The sequence below is a fragment of the Bactrocera dorsalis genome, chromosome 4 (assembly GCF_023373825.1).
Source record: "Bactrocera dorsalis isolate Fly_Bdor chromosome 4, ASM2337382v1, whole genome shotgun sequence".
NCBI lineage: Eukaryota > Metazoa > Arthropoda > Insecta > Diptera > Tephritidae > Bactrocera > Bactrocera dorsalis.
In genome coordinates this window covers 6,574,396-6,597,252 of record NC_064306.1, presented here as the reverse complement: position 1 = coordinate 6,597,252, position 22,857 = coordinate 6,574,396, and the positions used below count along the sequence as shown (strand labels likewise).

At 35.9% G+C, this 22,857-nt stretch overlaps 2 protein-coding genes and 1 long non-coding RNA gene across 3 annotated transcripts; 2 read left to right on the top strand and 1 right to left on the bottom strand.

The window, feature by feature from the left end:
- Nucleotides 1-13,073: 13,073 nt before the first annotated feature.
- Nucleotides 13,074-17,313, bottom strand: LOC105232144 (pyruvate dehydrogenase phosphatase regulatory subunit, mitochondrial). Its single transcript, XM_011213754.4, has 7 exons — nt 16,039-17,313; nt 15,412-15,984; nt 15,053-15,350; nt 14,777-14,990; nt 14,570-14,723; nt 14,400-14,515; nt 13,074-14,340 (listed from the first exon to the last, which is right to left on the bottom strand). Exons 1-7 carry the CDS (start codon nt 17,036-17,038, stop codon nt 13,900-13,902), a joined length of 2,796 nt encoding a protein of 931 aa, XP_011212056.1. The 5' UTR covers nt 17,039-17,313; the 3' UTR covers nt 13,074-13,899.
- Nucleotides 17,314-17,626: 313 nt separating this feature from the next.
- LOC105232143 (alpha-ketoglutarate-dependent dioxygenase alkB homolog 7, mitochondrial) lies at nt 17,627-18,802 on the top strand. The gene is made up of 5 exons (XM_011213753.4): nt 17,627-17,854; nt 17,917-18,092; nt 18,150-18,317; nt 18,389-18,627; nt 18,684-18,802. The coding sequence occupies exons 1-5, from the start codon at nt 17,704-17,706 to the stop codon at nt 18,799-18,801; spliced, it is 852 nt and encodes a 283-aa protein (XP_011212055.2). The 5' UTR covers nt 17,627-17,703; the 3' UTR covers nt 18,802.
- A 1,616-nt stretch (nt 18,803-20,418) lies between these two features.
- Nucleotides 20,419-22,572, top strand: LOC125778111 (uncharacterized). Its single transcript, XR_007422497.1, has 2 exons — nt 20,419-20,948; nt 22,275-22,572. It is a non-coding gene; the product is annotated as an uncharacterized LOC125778111 (long non-coding RNA).
- The last annotated feature ends 285 nt before the right edge of the window (nt 22,573-22,857 follow it).

Sequence of the window (22,857 nt, the reverse complement as noted above, 5' to 3'; positions counted from 1 at the left end):
TTTTAGCCAGTCTTGTGACTTATTGACTCGTGCCTAGTGCCAATTTCCATGCGTTTTCGGTAATCTTTCACTTCCATTCGATGAATTGATGTCGGTAGTGTACCTCATTAATGGTTTCACCCCAGTTTTTTCTTCTTAATTGGCGTAGACACCGCTTACGCGATTATAGCCGAAGTTTTCATTGGGTGTTTTTTTTTTTTACGTGGCGGGTCCCAAACCTAGCGCACAACCCTATGTAGGGGATGTTTCGCCTTCTCACTTTAGCTCGCCTTAAAACGGATGTTCTTAGGCTACCCAGAGGATACTTGGCCAAAGACCGGAAGTCGTGAGCTGCTTGAGCCATATGTAAAAGAATCGTTTCTAGCCACTCCCAAGTGAATGGCGATCAGAGAACTTTCCTCACTTGCGTGAACTTCTACACATGACTCCATCCTTACACCCCAGTTTACAAGCTCATAATGTAGCACGCCTTTCTGATCCCATCAAATACTCAGCATTGGCTTGGCGTTATGGATAAATTTTTTAAAAGTTCTTGCCTCAACCGTTATGCGATCTCCACCACTGTACCTTACACGTTTACAGCGCACTCGTATACGTGGTGTGCTATCGGGCTACTGGCTGCTCCCCGTTCACCGTTGTCTACGCTAGATTTTACATGTGAACGATTTCGTCGGCATTGTTCACGTTGCACGACGTGTTTCGACGACGTAGCGCTCAAGATGTGCATTGTATGTGTATATTAGACGTTTCATATGTATGTGTGTGTGTGTTTGTGCCTGCTCAACGAAATTCAAAGTATACACACTAAATAGCAACAACAGCAAACAGCAGCAAGAAGGCAAAAACACAACAAACAGCCCCAAAGGAAAGCAAAAACAATTAGAACGTTCACGTTGGAGCTGTGATAAAACAAAAATGTGAAACGGCAGAGTCAAAGAAACCGAAGAGTCAGTACATACATACATACATGCATATATACATAGTTACTTACATATACATACATACATATGTATACAGGGCAGATAGCGCGGCCTCAATGTGTAGCGTAAAGACGAAACGATAACAACAACACCGACAGTTGCTCGGCAACTATTTCATACATAAATATATATATAGTATAGAATATATACATATGTATGTGTATCACAAGTTGCCAACGGCCTACTCTTGGCCTCTTTCGCCACCAAAGCGCTCCACACACACATGCACACTTCCGTTGCAGCTTTATCGCATCGCATTTCGTCTTATCTCGCTGCATTCTCTCGTTCAACTCAAGAGTACACATTTTGTTTACTTATGCTTAGCGCTGTTGTTTTTATTATTATTATTTTTGTTGCTTTGTATATCAGCGTAGCAGTCCACTAGCACTGTATTCTAGTAGCAATCGATTGAGCTAAAGCTGCTTGGGAGCGGAGCTAAGAGAGGGCGGAGGCGCATAAACTGATTCGTTGAGCATTTTTGTGAATCACTCGTATGCATGCTACATGTGCGTATGTAAGTCTGTGTGTGTTTACACCGAGCCCCTAACCAACCAGCCCACCACTCTTCTTCAACGTCCTCATAAAATGCTGATACAGTGCCTCTTGTAGCTGCATGACTTTCATGGCAAGTATCTAAATATCGCTCGCTGTAAATTCCAATCGGTTGAGTGTGTTTGTGTATGTGTGTGTAAGACTGTTCGGCAGCTGTAACACTCTCTTGTTGTTTGTATTGTTGTGTGGCAGCTTGCGCATGGTCGCGTTTCGACTTCAGATACTTTTCCAAGTACAGTTCTCACCGCACTGTGGCAACGTGGTGGAGTTTTCTTGCGCACAATTACGGCATATGCTGTATATATATTTGACAGTTCTTGACTCCACTTCAATTATGAACCACTTTTCTACTTCGAATGTGGTCTTTGGAGGTTGGAAAGGCCTGAAGTCAGTCCAAGTGTTTTTAGAGAAGCTTCCTTTAAAGACATTCCGAAGCTACTTTCACATTCTTCTTCTTTACTGGCGTAGACACCGCTTACGCGATTATAGTCGAGTTAGCAGCAGCGCGCGAGTCATTTCTCTTTTAGCAAGGTGACGCCAATTGGAGATTCAAAGCGAAGCCAGATCCTTCTCCACCTGGTCTTTCCAACGGCGTGTAGGTCTTCCTATGCTTCCCCAGAGCTTTTATAGAAACTTATCAGAAAGACATTCAACTCTAACCCGGTTTCTTGCATAGTTTTTTTATCCATAGTTTTAGCCGTTCCGTTGTCGTAACTCTATAAATATGGTCAGAGATTGTATCATAGACCCGATAGATCTCGTGTTGTCCCTGTGCTTTTGTGAACAGATGATTTAATCGCAATGTTCACCTAAATATAATTGAAAGTTTCGAAGTGTTAAGATAAGAATTGATGATAAGCGCGTTTTAAGCTCCCGCAGAACTAAAGATGACTTTTTACTAGTTTCTGTTCCAAGCCAGAAATAAGCACGAAATCTTTACCCTCGTAAAGAATATTTTCTATAATTTTTTTCTAATGTTTTGATGTCCAACGCGCAGTCCAAACCACCGAACCATCATCAAGTCATGCCGTAAAGGTTATGCATCCAAGTAATACCCCGCCTCGACCCACTGTGCCGGCACTGCGCTCAATTGTGCTGCTCAAACGTTTATGGCATGCGCAGTCACCACATGGTGACGTCACAAAATATGTGTATTTGTCGCTTGAGGAAAACCAGTTAAGGCAAAACCGGCTTCAGCAACACCACCAAGCAGAATAACAGTCAAGTTCAGCTTGATTATTGTTTTATCGATTGGGAGTGTTGATGAGAGCGCATTGGCGAGCACCACCAACGACAACAGCAATTGCAAATGCGCATTTTTGTGGTGTGAAAACCAGTTTCGGCAGCCAGTTTTGTGACGTCACTGGAGGCAGGGCGGCGGGGACGGCGGGCGCAAGCAACTATTGTAAAAAATGGTTGGGTGGGCGCGCAGGTATGCGTGTTTGGTCACAAAAAAAACTGAAAAAAGTACAAAAACAACAACCAAACTGTGTAAAAATGTTTTTGGCGATGACGATGGCAAATAGTTGATACAAAATGATGCTGGGAAGCGAACTGGTTTTCGTATGCGCGCGCACTTTTGGATTAGTTTAGCGATTGGGGAGCATTGTATGTATGTAAATTGTATGTACATATGTATATCAGTGCCAGCTGGCGTGTAGTTATATAGGTAAATATACATTCATACATATTTATATGTATAGTATATGTATAGGCACGTCGCGTCACAATCGCTTTTGGAGCTATTTCCATCTGTATGCTAATGTACATATAGTACGTATGTATGTATGTATGTATGTTTTTATATGCATGTCTGTATCTATGTGCGCTTGCGCCTGTATATGTAGCAAGGCAATGAACGTTTGACTGGACACGAATGCGTATGATGCAGAAATCGATAAAAGTGTGTGGAACTGAAAAGAAAACAATAAACAAAACATTAAAAAATAATTCTAAGCACAAGATGGAAGTGGAAAAGAGCAACTGTGAGCAATGGAAAGAGCAAAGAGCGCGTTGTTGGAGGCGCTTACGAGCAGCCGTTAAATAAAGCAACGATAAAAGTGATGTCAAGCGGAAAAGGAGGCGTGTTGCGGCAAGGAAATGCCAGCGGCAAGTGGCTAAGCGTAAAAATATGTATTCTGATTGGAATTGGAAGCATCTTTGGCGAGATTTTCTTTACTATTTGCCACACACAGGTTACAATGACCGCCAGCGTTATGGCATAGAAGTAGGATAAGCATTAAAAAAATACTTAAATATGTTGATACATACATACACACATACTACGTACATATGTATGTATATACATACATTCAAACATTAACATATGCGCTTATATACATATGTACATATGTATGAGTCCGGATGGTGCCGTTTGGCCTTTGTTGAAATGTGACTATGTAAATATGTATGCACATAATCAACTCACATAACAGATTAAGTACATAAATGTACATATGTACATACATATGTTTCATAATGTCTGTACATAAATTTTGTGTATCCAAGCGCTAATAATGGGGTTTGGTGATAATTTACAACCACAATTTCGGAAATGCAAAGCCAATGAAAACATAAGCTCAAATGAAAAAAGCTATAATTAGAAAATTAGTAAGTTTATGTGCTTTTTAGCAATAAACACAAAATTGTAGAAAAAAAACAATAATACCCTTCACAGTTGCATTTCTTAGAGTATAAAAGGTTATAAAACACTTCACTTTCATCTTCATCTTTATTTTTATCGGTCAGTTTGTATGGCAGCTATATGCTATAGTGGTCCGATCTGAACAATTTCTTCCAGATTTGTACCATTGCCTTTGAAAATAATTTATGCCAAATCCCATGAAGATACGTTGACAAATAAAAAAGTTTTCCATACAAGAAATTGATCTTGATCGGCCAGTTTGTATGACAGCTATATGCTACAGTGGTCCGATCTGAACAATATCTTCCAGATTTGTATCACTGCCTCTGGTAATAATCTATGCCAAATCCCGTGAAGATACGTTCACAAATAAAAAAGTTTTCCATACAAGATCTTGATCTTGATCGGCTAGTTTGTATGGCAGCTATATGCTATAGTGGTCCGATCTGAACAATTTCTTCGCGAATTGTAGCGCTGCCTTGAATGATAATCCATGTCAAATTTTACGAAGATATCTTGTCATACAAAAAAGTTTTCCATATGAGGATTTGATTTTGACAGATCAGTTTGTATGACAGCTTTATGATATAGTGGTTCGATCTGAACAATTTCTTCGTGAATTGTAGCGCTACCTTGGTTAATAATCCATGTCAAATTTGGCGCAGATATCTTTTTATATAAAAAAGTTTTCCATACGAGGAATGCATTTTGACAGATCAGTATGACAACTCTATGCAATTGCCGTCCGATGGCGCCGCTTTCGAAAAATTAGTAGTTCCTTCGGGAAAAAAGAATTTCTGCGAAATTCCATATCAATTTTTCAAAGTCTGAGCTGTTACGGGTATACAAAAATTATAGAACCTTGTAGTTCCAATTTTTTGTACTCCAGACCTCAATTAAAACGAATTATTAATTACTGAGCTCTACACTCTCTTATTTTATTAAACCAGGCCAAACACTCACCCACCACATCATCATATAAATATTTATTTCAACTGACACGACTCTCATCCTCTGACGTCACAAAGCTGTTTACGGATCGTGTCACTCTTTCGTCTTTCGTGAGCCTGTGTGTACATACATACATACATGCATTCAGCGCTGTCAATGAAAAATCGCTCCATTTACTCACTAACTGACTCTTAGGCTAGCTATATTAAGCGAGCTAAGTATTAAGCCGTTACGTATTCAAGGTCTACAATCATGCATGTACCTAATCGTGTTTATTTTTGTGTGTTTGCACAGGTGCAAACGGGTAGAGTCCACTACTCATATATGTACATGATGCATGAGTGAATGATGCGGACGCACGAATTTGTAATTTTGAACAGCGCATGAGAGGAGAAACATATAACTTGTATACATATGTACATACATATGTACGTATAACTGTGAGGCTCGGAGGTGTTATTAGCGTTAATTTGGTCAATCGTGTGCAATTTGGGGAATTTCTAGAAATAAAAGCAGGTGTTGTTTGTAATAGTAATTAGTGAGCCAAGGTCATCTAACATTTTAGCCGATGAAAAGCTGTTCCGGGGCTCATCAACGTTTTTATTAGCATAGAACTTAACCTAAAAATCGCTGGAATTTATGGGACTTGTCAGTAACAATTAGCGCGTCGAGGTTCTTGAATGTTTTAGTGGATCGTAAACGGTTGAGGACACACTTTTCGTTTCTAACCATGGGATCTCATCTAAAAATTTGTGGGATTTCTTTCAGTCAAGGTCATTCGATATTTTAATGGATTGAAAACTACTTGGAGACCACATTGTCGTTTTTACAAGTGAACCATACCGAAAAACGGGGTCTCATTACCGATTTCACCATACGATCTAACCTAAAAACCGATGGAATTTAAGTGAGTTGCCAGTAACAAATAGCACATCAAGGTTATTCGATATTTTAGTGGTTCGAATACATTGTATATGACAGCATTGGCGTTTTTTGGACCAATGAGGGTAAAACATAAACTCTATGAACTCATTAAGGACCTGGAAGTCATAAAGCTCTCGAAACAAAAGCGATTAGGTTGCCCATGTTGTTTGAATCAGCATCAGTTCTCAAAGCAGACTTCCACAGTGGTAAATAAAGAATCTCAGAAAACTTACAAGATTCCGAGGATGGAAAAATGCGGGCTGAGGCTGCTGGACTTAATTGGATTGACTTTTGTACCGTATTCTTTTAGAAATCTAAATGAATTTTGACAGCTTCTATCAATTTCAAGTTGTCAACGAACAGCTGTTGCGTTCTGTCGAAAATATGTTCAAAGCTTGTGTTTTTTCTAACAAAGACCTACTGAGATTTCTTTTTCTTCTTCTTCTTTGTTGTTACAGTCTCTCTCCACAATTCAATTAGAAATGTTTATAGGTTTCGAAGACATGGTTCTAGCTGCTTATTTGTCGGAACCGGCAATATCATACCATTGTAGCATAAAGCTACATTCAAACTTACCGAACGAACTAGTCCCTCCGTTTTTGAGTCACTTTGGTTCTTGCGACTACCAAGCGTAGTCTACTTTTGCTTCATTAAGTTTCAAAACCTCCGTAAATACTTTAATAAATTCATTTTGAGATCTTAAAATAAATTTTTCTGTTATTTTCTCATTTGCTGTCAACAGCATCGTTTTGAAATGTCAAATCCACTGGAAATTTTCCATCCCAAGCTTATAAAAATAACTGTTAAGCGAAGCCAAAGCATTAAGTGAAGCCATGAAAGCCGAGTTAACCGTTGCATTTGCAATAAAAATAACAAAATCACAAAAGAAAAGGCATGTCCAATGCAGCCAACCTTAATGAGCATGTACAAAAACAAAAGCAAAAGCAAATCGAGTCAACGGTGGTTGTGTTATGCCATAAATGACGAGCGTGAGAGTGTTGCTGCTTGCAAAATGAGCCCTTATCCATGCATGTCTGTGTATGTGTATGTGTGCATGCATTGCACAGCGCAGCATGTCAGCAACAACGTGCGAAATGCAAAGAAAATTGACGCAGTGAGCGCGAGCGAGCGTTGCAGCACGCATGAACGAGCAAAAACAATCAGCAATGAATCGCAAGCATTTCGTACTACTTGTTGTTGTTGTTAAAATTGCGTATAACCGCAAACATTTGCCAGCATTGTAGTTGCAATAGTTGTTGCTGCTGCCATTCCAGCTTGCCAGCCCACAAATGGCAAGTACAAGTTCATCTACCCTAGAATGTCAGCAGCACTGAGCGGTGAGAGCGGCGTGTGAAGAGTAAATTATACATATTTTCAATGCAATTTGCTGCAAAGTACTTCGTGCTTGCGAAAGTAGCTGCAACTAGTGAAGCAACAACAGCAACTAATAAAGCTTCGACTGCAGTCAATTTGACGGCGCAGCGCAGTTGTTGTACATTTTCTGTATATTAATTTGTATACATACTTAACAGTTCGTTGTTGTTGTAAAATTTTAATTATTAATTTCATTTGCATCGATTTGCTGTTCATTGAGGAATCTGGAAAGAGAGTAGTTAATTAGAAAACACAGTATAAAATAACAGTAAAGAATGCATACATACAAATATATTTTTATACGCTGAATGGGTTATATTAAGTGCAGTATATACGCGAACTAGTCTCTGAGATTTCCACACCTCCTTTTCTATCCAAGCAGCTGCTTATTTGTCGGAACGGCCAATATCAAACACAAGTTTTTGTATGGAAAACTTTTTTATTTTCAGAGATATCTTCACGAAATTTGGAATGTATTACTGTTCAAAGCAACGGTACAATCTGCGAACGAATTGTACAGATCGGATCACTAGGGGATATAGCTGTCATACAAACTGAACGATCAAAATCAAATTATTATATGGAAAACTTTTATATTTTGTGAGGTATCTTCATGAAATTTGCCAAGAATTATTATTCAATGCAATGGTACCATCTGCGAATGAATTGTACAGATTGGACCACTATAGGGTATAGCTGCCATACAAACTGAGAGGTTTAAATAAAAAAAATATATTCTTTATCGAAAACAGGAGTAACCAGAACTTAACTGACAGATGTCTGAACAGAAAATATATGCTCGGTATAGGTTATGTACAAATATGCAATTCAACGAACACTGAATTTTGACTTTTGGACTAAACCACTGCTGCGGTAGAGCTTAATAGCATATACACATATTCCTTTCGGCCTCTTTTCACAATATTGACCTACATAGATATTTTAAGAGGCATATTTTTTTAAAAATCTCATACTGTAACATAGATTTGTGCGGCCCTACGCTTTGTTGTCCACTGTACAAAACTGGCTTTACCTTTTTCTCTGCTCTTTCGCCTAGCTACTTCCTTAAAACCAGTAAATAATGAATTAGTATACGAATTGGAAGTTAACTTCCACCTTCTGCCATAACTTCCATTCGCATTTTACTATTTTTTACTACACCTATTGTCTACGGCTCCCATTCTGATATTTCGTTGTTGCTGTGTACGTGAAAATTCTTCAAAACATACATACAAATATATGTATACGATGAAAAGCACCCAAGCCACCCACTGCTAGCAACCCCATTCGTGCACCGGAAGTGCCCTATGAAAGAGGCGCATGCGCTGCTTGAAGAGAGTGAGGGGGTTGCTTGGCGAAGGTGGCAGGCTTACACGCCAAGTAGAGAAACCTTTGCATGCCAGTTCTTGTTATTATGTTGCTATTGTTGTTCTGCAGCATACGTTGCGTTCGACTGCGCTGGAAATATCGATCGCATGTCCTTTATACATATGTATGTATGTATATATAGACATATTTTCACCACTTGTTCGCGTAAAAAGTTGGCCATGGTCTGGGACAGTTTATGAGCTCAAACGCACACAAGTGCACTGGTACTTTCTAGGATTCATGTACATAAGTGCACATATAAGTATATGTACATATAAATGTAGGTACATACATACATATATGTAGAAATAATACATTTATATGCTAATACATATTTGGATAGCTTAAAAGTTTAGCTTGTAGTTACATATGTATGTGCTAGTATTTATTTTCACTGCCACAATTCAGAAATTATGTGTCACAAAACAAATTATATTTAATTTAAAATTAAAAATTATAACAGGCTTATATAAATACACAACTGTGCCTATTTTAAAACAAGAAACGTATTATCTACCGTGGCACCGAGACTATAAAACCCCCTAAATAAAACGTTCCCATACAAGAATTCGAAAGCATATGCAAAATTTCAAATCGAGTTAATTTAACTAACCTAGAAACAGTTGATCTTGTTTGCAAGCCGTATACATATGTAAAGGGTGATTTTTTAAGAGCTTGATAACTTTTTTTTTAAAAAAAAACGCATAAAATTTGCAAAATCTCATCGGTTCTTTATTTGAAACGTTAGAATGGTTCATGACATTTACTTTTTGAAGATAATTTCATTTAAATGTTGACCGCGGCTGCGTCTTAGGTGGTCCATTCGGAAAGTCCAATTTTGGGCAACTTTTTCGAGCATTTCGGCCGGAATAGCCCGAATTTCTTCGGAAATGTTGTCTTCCAAAGCTGGAATAGTTGCTGGCTTATTTCTGTAGACTTTAGACTTGACGTAGCCCCACAAAAAATAGTCTAAAGGCGTTAAATCGCATGATCTTGGTGGCCAACTTACGGGTCCATTTCTTGAGATGAATTGTTGTCCGAAGTTTTCCCTCAAAATGGCCATAGAATCGCGAGCTGTGTGGCATGTAGCGCCATCTTGTTGAAACCACATGTCAACCAAGTTCAGTTCTTCCATTTTTGGCAACAAAAAGTTTGTTAGCATCGAACGATAGCGATCGCCATTCACCGTAACGTTGCGTCCAACAGCATCTTTGAAAAAATACGGTCCAATGATTCCACCAGCGTACAAACCACACCAAACAGTGCATTTTTCGGGATGCATGGGCAGTTCTTGAACGGCTTCTGGTTGCTCTTCACCCCAAATGCGGCAATTTTGCTTATTTACGTAGCCATTCAACCAGAAATGAGCCTCATCGCTGAACAGGACGTAAAGCGCGAAACACATTTCGAACCGAACACTGATTTTGGTAATAAAATTCAATGATTTGCAAGCGTTGCTCGTTAGTAAGTCTATTCATGATGAAATGTCAAAGCATACTGAGCATCTTTCTCTTTGACACCATGTCTGAAATCCCACGTGATCTGTCAAATACTAATGCATGAAAATCCTAACCTCAAAAAAATCACCCGTTACATATAAGCTCGTATACAGACACTATTTGTAGATTATTGGCACCAAAACTAAAAGCTAAAAATATATATTCTTTAAATTACATATTTACATATAAGCTAAATATTTTCTAATATTTATTTAACGACTCAGCTGTAGCCTGAAGCCAGTTTTACTTGCCTGCCTCCCTTATAAAGCATATTTTCCACTTAGTCCACTTAGTAGTTGCGCCCCAAATGCATGATCACATTTTCGACATTTCAGTTGCTAACCAAAATTTTCCTTACCATTCTAGTGTGTATATAAATAATTATATACAAAGATTAAGCTGCAATTACTGAATGCATAATGCTAATTGGTAGTGTTCTTACTCAAAAAGCAAATTCTTGAAGATCCACTTGACATACATACATACATACTTTCTTTGATAGCAAGCTGCTTCGTATCTGAGACATATGAAACTCTACATTATTTACTATTCCACTTTCATGGCGCACTAATTCAATAATATTGTTTTCATTTATGCAATTCCCAAATTCTATATTTTACATTTCCAATTAGAATTTGTTAATTTCAATTTTTAAATTTCAAATTTCGAATTTTGTAAACCAATTTAATTTTTGTCAATTCCTTCCTCTTTTATATTTGACATTTCAGTTAGTTACCATATCGCTTTTGTAAACAACTTTCAATAAGATCAGATGTTGCCACATTGATGCAGGTAAATTAGTGGTTACTTGCTTTGCGTACCGGAAGTACCCGGTTTCATTTCCGCTAGAACTTCAAACTATAGTGGCAGATGCAAAATTATTTCCTTTAAATACAACAAATTTACAACAATAACAATCATTTATAGTTAAACTATGCTGTGCTGTAGTAATTTAAGGTTATTTAATAGTTATAAGTGCTAATGCGTTTTTTGAAAACAAAAAACACCGGAACTGTTTGGCAACACTTCCGCCGTACAAATCTGCAAAACCGCTAACTTTTGCAACAACACTGCAGCGTTAGTATACATACAATTTCTGTGATCGCAAAATTTCAATTGCTGTGCATTTTAGCAAATTTCTTAAAAATTTGTTTAAAAAGTGTTTTTTCTTTGCAAAACAGTGTTTTTTATAGTTACATACATACATACTTACATATATGTAGTTGTATACAAATGTGTTTTTTATGCGCAGAAGAATTTACAATTAGTCTTGGAGGGTGTGTATGCGCTACAAATGTACGTATGTATGTATGTAACTTTGGTGTTGCCTACGTGCCTTCCCTTAAAGTCAACTCTATTTATAGGCAAACGTTTCCGCGCCGTATTGTTGGCTTTCCAAACCCTCAACCGACACAACTCCTCCACTTCTGCTACACGCGACTGCGCTCCAGCACGCACAGCACAAGCATGTATACCACCCAACTGAACCATTGTGCCTTATATAGTATGCATGTAAGTACAAATGAAGAGGTGTATATTTTTATGGCTACATACATTCATTACACCCAGGATTTTTGGCGCGTTTTCATTGCTTTGCATTTTACATAATATAAACAAATAGGTAAATGTTTATTTACAATTGAGTCATGTAGTACATGTAGCACGCATGTGGTTTCAGGTCGCTGTGCTCACGCCGAACATGACATGTACTGCGTATGTATATGTGTACATACATAGCTAGTTGACCTGCCTGTCTGCCTCATTGCCAATTGGGTGGGGGAGCGCCAGTTTTTGTGCACATACACAGCTACTTTTGGGTATAGAGAATTTTTCCGGGTCTGACGAGCACTGTGTCGTAGTTCATATATTCCTGCATACATATATCAAAATTGTTGTTGTTTTTACGACATCTTGTTAGTATACCAATATTTGGTGCATGCACCGCTGTTGCTGCGTGTAACTCAGCTGCAGTGACACATCGAAATAGGACAGGGGCACTTGTGGCACAAGGATATTTGTGTAAAAGCTCTATGCTGCATTTATACATAAACAAGTTACATGATCAAACATGTAGTAGTGCTGATATACATAAAATGTTAACTGCTATGCAATTCTGCTTGCATATATGCCTGACTAATTGAGAATTGATTAACCTAACTTTTTCCCAGGCATTTTGTGACCTTAAATATTTACATATTTATGCAACAACAAAGTTATTTTAGCAAATACAGTTGGTATACAACATTTTTCGTGCTCCTCTGATTTCTTATAAGTAATAGCAAATGCTTCTATGTATGTAATTAAAAAATTTAGTTCCACACCGCGCCGTTCCCTTTCTTTATGCGTAGCTTTTTTAAGCCACAAAAATTGAAATTTAGTGTAATTTTATATCCTTTATAAAGCCAACAAACAGCTCTTACTTTTCTACAAACATTTTTTTTATTTATTTTCACAGTGGTATATGAGCAAATATGTGAGGTTAGGAACAAATTATATAAAGTTCTATATTTTTATAATAATAATGCAATAATATGTATAAAATAAGGAAGGATTTTCAAATAGTTAAGTTATAATAACATTTTTGGATTAATTTTTTGCTAAACCAAATTTTTACAATGCTTATAGCTTGGCTCAACTAAGTTATTCGACAATTTTAAGTATTTTTTTTCATTTAATAGAAGTATATACATATGTATATAGATATATTTTTATTTTGATTATTGTAACAACTTTTTCGCACTTTGTTGTATGTTTCTACAACAAAAAAGATTTTTTTTTTGGTATACATATATGTACATCATGTGTTATACATACATATGTACATATATTTAGCAAAATGCGGCAACATTTTTTTAAATTAATTGAACTGCTTTATTGTAATTGATTCCAATGTTTTTGTCTATAGTAAATTTGCACTGTTACTTGTTTGTTATCAAAATTTTTACAAATTATTTTTTATACAAATTTTTTCAAATTGATTTCTTATACACATTTTTTCAAATTGATTTTTTATGCAAAATTGATTTTTTGCTATAATATTTTTTACAAATTAATATTTTTTGCAAATTTTTTTAAATTAAGTTTTTCTTATAAACATTTTTACAAATAATTTTTTGTTTTGATAAATTTTGATAAATGCAATGTTCTTTTCAGACTTTTTTTTGATACCAATAATGCTTAAGTTGCACAAAAATTTATAAAAAAAACACATACATGTATGTATGTTTGTATGCAGCTAATTCGTTGCATGAATTTTGAGAGCATACGCGCACTGTTTTTGTAATATACAAATATCAACAATTCAAATATCAATATTTTAACATTTTTAAGAAGCATAAATATATGTATGTGTATATGCAAATAACATATTAAGCAATCATCAATAAAATAAGCATGATAACAAGTCAAACACACTAAATTGCGCGCATAATATCATTAAAGACGCCTAAGTCAGCTAATAACAAAAAATTAACATTTATAGTTAAATAAAAAAAAATTATAATAATAAAAGCAATGAAATCTTAAAAAAAATCAATGCTAAAAATTAATATCCAAACCTCAAGTCTAAAGACGTAGGTCACTACCCGCGTGTGCATAAAACCACTGTTCAATACTTCGTCTCGTAGGATAGTAAATCGGCCTGACCTTGCTTGTCGCGTGTCGCGTGATATGCCTCGCGCTCCTTGTCGGGGAACTTCGTTGGCAAATTGGGTGAGTGCAAATTGACCTTCGCCTCGAAACGCATGCCCGCCACTTCTACCTCATAGTGGCCCGAAAGTATATATTCATTAGTAACTGGCAGCTCGCTGCCATCTTCAGCGAAATTGCGTACAAAACCGAGACAAACTTGCTTCTTGAATGTGAAGCCGTAACCGGTGGTGGTGGTCATGCCAACATATTTGCCATCACGATAGATCGGTTCGCCACCCCAGCACCATAAATCGATCTCGTGATCGTGATCGTTAAGCAGCAGCTGCACGTACATGCGTTTGACGCCCTCTTCGCGTTGTTTGAGCAGCGCATCGCGTCCGATGAAATTTATCGGTTTCTGTGTGTACAAAGGATTTTAGTTTCTAACACGTTCAAACTTAAAAATGCAATACAAACATTTAATTTGACGCGCCAGCTGCGTCCGCACTCCAGCGGTGTGGTGAACGTGTCCAAATCTTGACCCCAGAACGCGTAGAATTTCTCAATGCGCAATGTGCGCGTGGCGTAGTAGCCTAGCGGCAATGCGTTAGTTTGGCGATAACAAATTTAAAAACAATTTTGCTTACCCGCATGATGTATGCCGAATTTCTGTCCAGCCTGATACAGGCGCGTATATACGTGTAACGCAAATTCATTGGGTATATACAAAACATAACCTAATTCGCCGGTGTGTGTTATATTCAGCACACGTATACCGTTAGCTAAGCCTACGTCAAGTTCCTGCAATGTAAACAATTAGCAAAAATAAAATTTCAGCAACACCCTGTACTCACTTTGTAAGTGAAAAATGGGAAGTTTTTTGGTGTCAAGTCTGTATCAGTCAATTCGGAGAGCAAAATGCGTGTATATGGGCCCAGTATGCAAATTGCCGTGTACATCGATGTCACATCGGCCACATTTACGCCTGAACGCAAATGATTTGGCATGTGCTTGCGTATCCAGGTGATGGAGCGCGTTTGCTGCACCGTCGGCGCTATCATCATATAGCTAAAAGAAATAGAAAAAAATTATTTCTTGCAGCTGCTGTTACTAGTAATTATGTTACTCACTGTCGTTCTGAGAGCCGCGCTATTGAACAGTCATTCTCATAGCCACCCAAATGGTTCTGCATGCCCGTGTGTATAATTGCACCCACCGGCACATCGACATCGTTGGAACAGAGATATTGCAGCAATTCGACAACTTCGTGTCCCTTCGACCATAGATCATATTTGGTAAACGAACTATAGTCGGCGATGCCGATACGCTCGCGACAGGCATTGTACTCGTTGGCGACATGATCGAACCATGGCGGTTTGCCGAAAGTTTGCGTTTCGGCGGTACGAAAGCGTGTTATGCCAAACTCGTCTGGAAAGTAAATAAAAACAAAATTAATAATTATTTTTGATTTTCACGCTTTTGCGCTCACCCTTCTTGTCATTCGGATCGAAATAGTTGGGGCGTTCATAACCCATAGTTTGGCCAAAAACGGCACCAGCTTCTTTAAGCGCCGGGTAAATGGGTGACATGCGTAGATTGCGTCCCGTTTTGAATTCGTGAAATGGATAATTGATTTCGAAGTGTTTGCCCGGCACTTCTTTGCAGCGATCACGCAGAAATTTACGATTATTATGCAGTCCCAAAAAGCGACTGATATCCAATATATGTAAATCCAAGTACGTAGTGCCCTTCGTTATTAAATCGGCGAGCGCACGTCCAATGCCACCTGCTGCCGATACGCCTATAGTTTTCATGCCCGCCGATACATAGTAATTTTGTATTTCGGGCGCTTCACCCAAAATCCACTTGCAATCGGGCGAAAAGGCTTCCAGTGAGTTTGTTAGGCGGTCGAGTAGCGATGACTTCAGCATTGGCACGCGATGCAGTAGCTCGTCGAGCATGCTGTGAAAGTGATCCCAGTCGGGCGGCAGTTCGCGTTCTTCCTGCGACAGCGGTATGATGCCGTCTTCGTAGAGCATTTTCGCTTCGCGCTCAAAGCCGCCTAAAGTAAAGTTAAATTATAGTTCAGTAAATTTTTGTTACTATTTAACATCACCTGCCAATATGCGCCCATTGCGCTCGCGGAAGTACACACCACCGTCGTAGTCGCGCACGAACGGTGTCATGGGATCGAGTCCCTCTATCGGTTTCGTATGCAAGTAGTGATGCTCCACTGCTTTCAGCGGCACTTTCACTTGCGGCGTGGATAGCGTGCCCACACCGCGCGCCCAGAAACCGGTACAATTGACAAAGAAGTCACACAAAACATCACCTGCCGAAGTCTCAATGCGACTGACTTTACCGTGTGCACTGTTAATCTTCAGTACCGCACATTTCTCCACCACTTGCACGCCCAAACGTTTCGCCTCCTCAGCGAAGGAGAGACAAACTTCATGTGGATCACATACACCATCTTCTGGTATCCACAGGCCACCAGCGAGATCGCTTGTCTTAATCAAGGGACAGCGTTCCTGACATTGTTCCGGTGTTAATATCTCACAATTGATGCCCCAGGCACGGCCTTGCGAGCGCATGCGATGGAAAGCGGTCATACGATCGAAAGTGCGTGCCAAATTCAAGCTACCGACTGGCTGCCAACCCGTGGACAGTCCCTGTTCCGTTAGCGATTTAATCAAGTCAATGGAGTATTCAGCCAGCTTCAGTTCCGTGTAGCTAGGCTCGAAGCGACCAGCCAAACCGCTAGCGGCCCATGGATTGCCGCCACCCACTTTATCTTGTTCAATGAGTATGGTGTCTTTGCCCCAGCCCTGCAGTGCCAGGTGGTAGGCAAGCGATGCACCCACAGTGCCGCCGCCACATATAACGACACGCGCCTGTTCAGGCAGCTTGATCATGGCTGCAACACTATCCGGCTCGTGTGGCTTGAATTTACGCTTTCGCAGCACATTTGCTTGCGCCGGTTCGCCTGAGTCGGCTTGCTGTTGGAGCGTGCATACGGTGGTGGAGACTGGTGACCGTGCAGCCAGCAGCTGCTGGAAACGCCAACATTCGGGTATTTTAACTGCTAGGCTGCTGCCTGTGCGTAAATGCAGCATCTTGTGTTATGCTTTTGGCTTGGTTTTCGGTGGGTAGGCTCTTAATTGACACGACGCAAAGAAACAGTTTACATTTGTAGCTTATGTTTTACGTAATTTCTTCGCCACTTTAATATCTTTTTTTGAATCGAAACAACTTATTTTCGTTTTTTTCTTGCTTTAGCAAAGTAGAAAAGTGCAAATATGTTTTAATTGCTTAGCGAAAACAATTGTGTATTTTTTCGTTATGGTTACTAAAAATAGTAACCAATTTGCAACAGCTGATATCTAAGTAGACAGTTCTGACAGCCAAAAGATAAACAGAGAGGAATAACATAAACAGAGAGAACTGTTTTTGTTGCCGGTAGCTAGTAGACATGCCAGGTTTAATGAAATATTATTAAATGAATAAAAAAGTTTGTGAAAATATCAATATTTAACAACGAAATAGGTTGCAGTATTTTTTATAAAAAGTAAATTAGTGAAAAAAAATATTATTTTGAGCGATTCGAGTATTGTGTAGAAAAGAAAATCTTAAAATTTTAATATTGTCTGTGGTTCGACAACCCTTTTAAGTCTTATCAAACAATTAACAGCTGTTAACAACAGTGTTTTCAAAACTGTGTAAAATCATAAAATAGTGTAAATAGTTTATTTTAATGCAATTTGTAGCTTAAAAATATAAAATGAATTTGCGCCAACTGCAACAGTGTACAAAAAATATTTTGCTTTGCTTCAACAACAGCAGAGCTATACAAATTAGGGAAATAAGCAACACAAAATGCTTACGTCGTTCGCTAGAGCCGGTGCTAGAGCAAAACAAATCCTCATCCAAAGGCAAGTATCATGTCATGTGGTTAAAAACAAAAATTAAAACCATAATTCGCGTATCTACTTAGAAGTCTTGACGCACTTTGAATTCCATGGACAATGGCCGGCGGAGGAGCAACAACTTTTCATAAAAGATTTGCGTTTGCATACAGATTTCATAACCAACGAGGAAGAAACCAAATTGCTGGAAGAAATTGAACCTTATATGAAACGTCTACATTACGAATTTGATCACTGGGACGATGTAATGCGTAGCAAATAGGAAAAATAAGCTCTTACTAAAATGTATTTTTTCGCACAGGCTATACATGGCTTCCGCGAAACGGAGCGTAAGCAATGGTATCCACATAACCGCGCAGTGCTCGAGCGTGTGCGTCAAACTGCCTTCGATGGTGCAATAATGCCTTATGTACACATACTTGATTTGGCTGCGGAGGGCGTCATCAAGCCGCATGTGGATAGCACCAGGGTATGAGTTGAGGAATACGTTATAGAATATGAATTTTCTTCAGTTAACAATAAAGTTTACTTGCACTTTAGTATTGCGGCAACACAATAGCCGGCATTAGTTTGCTAAGCGATAGCGTAATGCGTTTGGTGCGCGTTGATGAGCGTAAATACCTACAAGGCAAGGCTGTGGAAGCGCCGGAGGTTGCCAGCACATCAGCACAAAATACTGCGGATGCAGATGATGCATATCGCAATCGTCCAGAAACCACTTTGGAAAACAATTTCTATGTTGATGTGCTGCTGCGTCGTCGCTCTTTGTACATAATGAGGTGCGTGTGTGCATTAAAGCGACTGTCGCATAATAATGTTTTTTTTTTTATTTCAGTCACTCTTCACGCTATAACTTTACGCATGAAATACTGGGCAACGATGTGTCACATTTTCAGGGACAACGCGTGAAAAAGGATCGTCGCATATCGATTATTTGCCGCAATGATCCATAAAAGCCGGAAAATATCACTTTTAAAATTAATTAGTTTTTAATGCCGTTTTGTTTTGCAATTAGTTGAAAATAGTGTAAATAGTTTATATTTATTAATAAAATAACTAAAAAAAATTTTCGAAAAAAACAAAACTTTCTTTTTGTCTAAAATAAAACAACATTATTTATTTTTCTTTTATAATTTTTATTAATAATTCACTCATTATAATTTTTTCACCACTATTTTTCGCACTGAAAACTAAATAAATATTTTTTGTTGACATTTTGTTAATTTTAATTATAATTAAGGTTACACTTGCACACTGCTGTATTAAATTGTTACTAATTGTATATATGTTTGTAAATGTACTTTATATTTATATAGTTTACGCCTTAGCTCATATTTTTAGTTTGCTTTTAATATTTTTGTTTTCTCAGATTTCATTTTATCAATGCGCATTGCTATTTTTAACAAATATATTTCTATATGCTGCATTTTTTAATTTTGTTTGCTGTATGTTTACTTTTTTGAAGTATTTTTAATTTATTTTTATTTTTCATAATTGTCAAACAGATTTAACATTTGTGTTTGTTTACATTGTTGTTTTTTTTTGTAATGATTTATGAGCAGTTACATTGACGTTGCCAATTGGTTTGCAGCTTACTTTTTCGCTTAGTTAAATGGAATACAGTGAAAATTCGTTAAATGTAAATTTTCGTAAATAAATTTATTCACTTTTGAACTTTTACAACCGAAGCACAGAAATTTTGGCTCTGCACTCGCCACACTGCAGTTTTGCTTATTTAAATTTTAAACTGCCTTTTTGTTAGTAACTTTTAATACTGCAATTTTTTTATATTATTTTTTTTTTTAAATAATTTTATTTACGTAAATTGGCAACTCGTAAAAGTTTTTATTTATTTATTTGTATTTTTTATTTTATTTTTTTATTTAAATGCATTCGAAATACTTGTCAGTGAAAGTGTGTTCAATTCATTATATTGTTGTTGTCAATTTATTGTTTAATTTCGCTTGCAATTGCTTAATTTTTTCATTTTTTATATTAAAATAATTTTATCTTAAATATTTATGTAACATTTGCAACGTAATTTTCAAAATATTTCAGTTTGTTTGCTTTGCTTCTTATTTACTGCTATTTAACTGTTGTTTTCATATAATTTCGCTAATTATTTGTAAGTTCAATTTAACACATTTTTACTGTAATATGCTGTTTGCTATTTTTTTAAAATTCATCAATTTATATGCGTTTTCGCAATACTTATAAAATTAATGTTTTTTAAACAATTAAATTTTCAAATTTTCTAAGCTATTGTTTCGGTATTTGTTAGCGTTGTTACTGTTATATTTTGCTTTCTAATAAGCTTCCAATTTCCAATTCTAACTCATGCTAATTTTAATTAATTTTTTTAACTGTTATTAATTTTTTTTAATTTTTACAAATTTAATTTACGTAATAAAAGTTATTTTATAAATAAATAAAACTACAAAAAAAGTTTTAAAAATTAAAAAAAAAAAATTAAATTAAATATTTCAAAAATAATAACCTAAAAAAAAAAAATAAAATAAAAAAAATATTAAAAAATATTAAAAAAAAATAAAAAAATATTAAAAAAAAAAAATTAAAAAAATAACATTATTCAGAATCAGTATAGCATGTAATAAAAACAAATTTATAACCTCAAAAGAACGCAAAATAGTTTAACTAAAAGTTTTTTCAGTAAATTTTGTTGAATAAAACTTTGGAAAACATAATTTTTTAATTTATAACCTCAAAAATAACCAAAATAATTTGGATGTAAACAATTTTAAAATTATTATTTTTTTATAAATCTTTTCTATATGCAATACATATTTTTGTTGTTTATATAAATATTATACATATGTACATACATATATGTATGTATAGAATTCCTATTTTTTTAATTTTTTTTTCATATTCTGCTTAATTATTATGTCACTTAATTCAGCTTAGATGGTGTTCTTAATCTTTTTAACTAAATTTCATTTATATTTGTTAGTATAACTGTTTACAATATCTTTTAACTACTTGCGCTAATTTCCATATTTTTTTACTCTTCTCTTTTTAGTTTACCAAAATTGAATACGAAGTGAATGTGAGCGTGTGGCGCGAGAGAAAGTCACTTAAGGTAATTTTTTTTTGCTGAGTTCGAAAGTGTAAATGTGTGTTTTTACACAGTGTATATAGTGGTAGGTATAGAGATTTTTTTCAATTTTTGTTTGAGTAGAAAGGCACAGAAGAAATTATGTTTCTCTCATTTGTAATTATTTTTAGTAAATTTTTATTTAGTTTTACTATAAACTTTTCATACTAAAAGGTTTAGCTACACGATCAACGTGCGCAGTCACAGCTTAAAATTTGTGTTTGTATGTTTATATGTGAGAAAGTGAGGTTAGGTGCGTATGAGTGACACAGAAATTGAGTGCTTTTGTGTAGTAAACAAAAAATATGCTTTATTATAGTGAATAGTAAATTTAAAGTTTGTTTGTATAAAAAAATCGAAATATAGAAATTTTGAAGTTAAAAAAATTTGAAATTTTGAAATTTTTTTTTCTAAAATTTTTGTATTTAAATTTTGTTTTTTTTTTTTGTTTTATGAGAGAAAAACATAAAAACATGAAATTGACAGTTATTTTTAGGCATAAATTTGCAATTTTTTTTCACAAAATTTTCTTTGTTGCAACTTTTCTAATTTCGAAAATTTTTTCTTTCATAGTTTTAAAAAATTTACAAGTTCTAATTCGTTGAATAGCACACTATAACTATATAGTCAATATATTTGTGTAAGTTGTACAGTTGTATATATATTTTTTTACAATTTCACTACAATTTAGTTTTTTTTAATAAAGTTATTTTATTATTTTAATTTTACAAACTTGCTGTAAAAAGTGTTTTGTTAGTAATATTTCTATCGATTAGATTTTTTAGTGTGTTAAACACATGCTATGCTACATTTTTTAAAAAGTTTTCAGAAAAAGGCAATAGTAAGTTGTATATAAAGGTTCAATACATACATACATACACGCTTTAATACATGCAGAAAATTCGCTAGATTTTTGTTTTAAAATTTCCTGCTATTTATTCTTATTAAATATACACTTTAAGTCTGTCTACAATGTATGAATATCTACAGTAACACGAAACTCTTTGTAAGTTTGTTTATTTGTAAGTGTGTTATGCACAAATTCGCTATTATAAAACTTATAGTATATCTTAACTACTTAAATTAGCTTAATTAAATATTTTAGTTTATGCGCCGGCAGCAGTGAGAAGAAAGAACGGTACAAGTCCACCTGTACTGACATGGACTTCTACCGTTTTCTTTTTTCTCATTTCTTCCAGCGAAATTATGCAATGATAATACATTTCTTTATATATCTACAATAAACAATAACATAATTCGAAAAAAATGTAATAGATTTACATTTTACATTTTTGTCATTATTTCTTTCAGTGTGTTGATGTGGCAAGGCTCAGTTTGAGAGTGACCTTGTGTGTGTGCAGAAAGCGGAGCTTAAAGCGGTGTACACTTGCTTACATGTAAAGGCAAAATAATTAATTGGAAAAGACAGAAAATACTTGAAAATATCGCAATTGTGTAAAATAAAGCGTGAACTATTGATAAAAGTAAAAATTGTGAAGGAAATTAACAGAATACTGCATAAATAGCTATAATAAAGTTTGTTTGACTCGGTGATAAACTGCAGTGAAAACAACGGGAAAATGCATTTCATGTTTGTGCAAGTTTGAACATACGGTGTTTGTAGTTTTACGCGGAGTAAAGCAAAAAACGAAGTTTAAAGTGACGAACTCTTGTGTTTTATATAAAAGCTAAATAATTAATTGGAAAATACTTAAAAATATCACAATTGTGGAAAATAAAAAGTAAGCTATTGATAAAAGTGATAATAGTGAAGGAAATAAACAGAATTTTGTATAAACAATAACAATAAACTTTTTATTACACGTAAAGAAACTGCAGTGAAAATAACGGGTAAAAAGCACATCATGTTTGTGCAAGTTTGAACATAAAGTTT

What these genes read in the sequence shown, in the direction of transcription:
- LOC105232143 (XM_011213753.4), top strand. Translation starts at nt 17,704, where the DNA reads ATGAATTTGCGCCAACTGCAACAGTGTACAAAAAATATTTTGCTTTGC. An exon ending in AAACAAATCCTCATCCAAAG is followed by an intron (nt 17,855 to 17,916) that starts GCAAGTATCATG and finishes GTATCTACTTAG; the next exon opens with AAGTCTTGACGCACTTTGAA. An exon ending in CGCTCTTTGTACATAATGAG is followed by an intron (nt 18,628 to 18,683) that starts GTGCGTGTGTGC and finishes TTTTTATTTCAG; the next exon opens with TCACTCTTCACGCTATAACT.
- LOC105232144 (XM_011213754.4), bottom strand. Translation starts at nt 17,038, where the DNA reads ATGCTGCATTTACGCACAGGCAGCAGCCTAGCAGTTAAAATACCCGAA. An exon ending in CAATGGGCGCATATTGGCAG is followed by an intron (nt 15,985 to 16,038) that starts GTGATGTTAAAT and finishes ACTTTACTTTAG; the next exon opens with GCGGCTTTGAGCGCGAAGCG. An exon ending in CGATCCGAATGACAAGAAGG is followed by an intron (nt 15,351 to 15,411) that starts GTGAGCGCAAAA and finishes TTTACTTTCCAG; the next exon opens with ACGAGTTTGGCATAACACGC.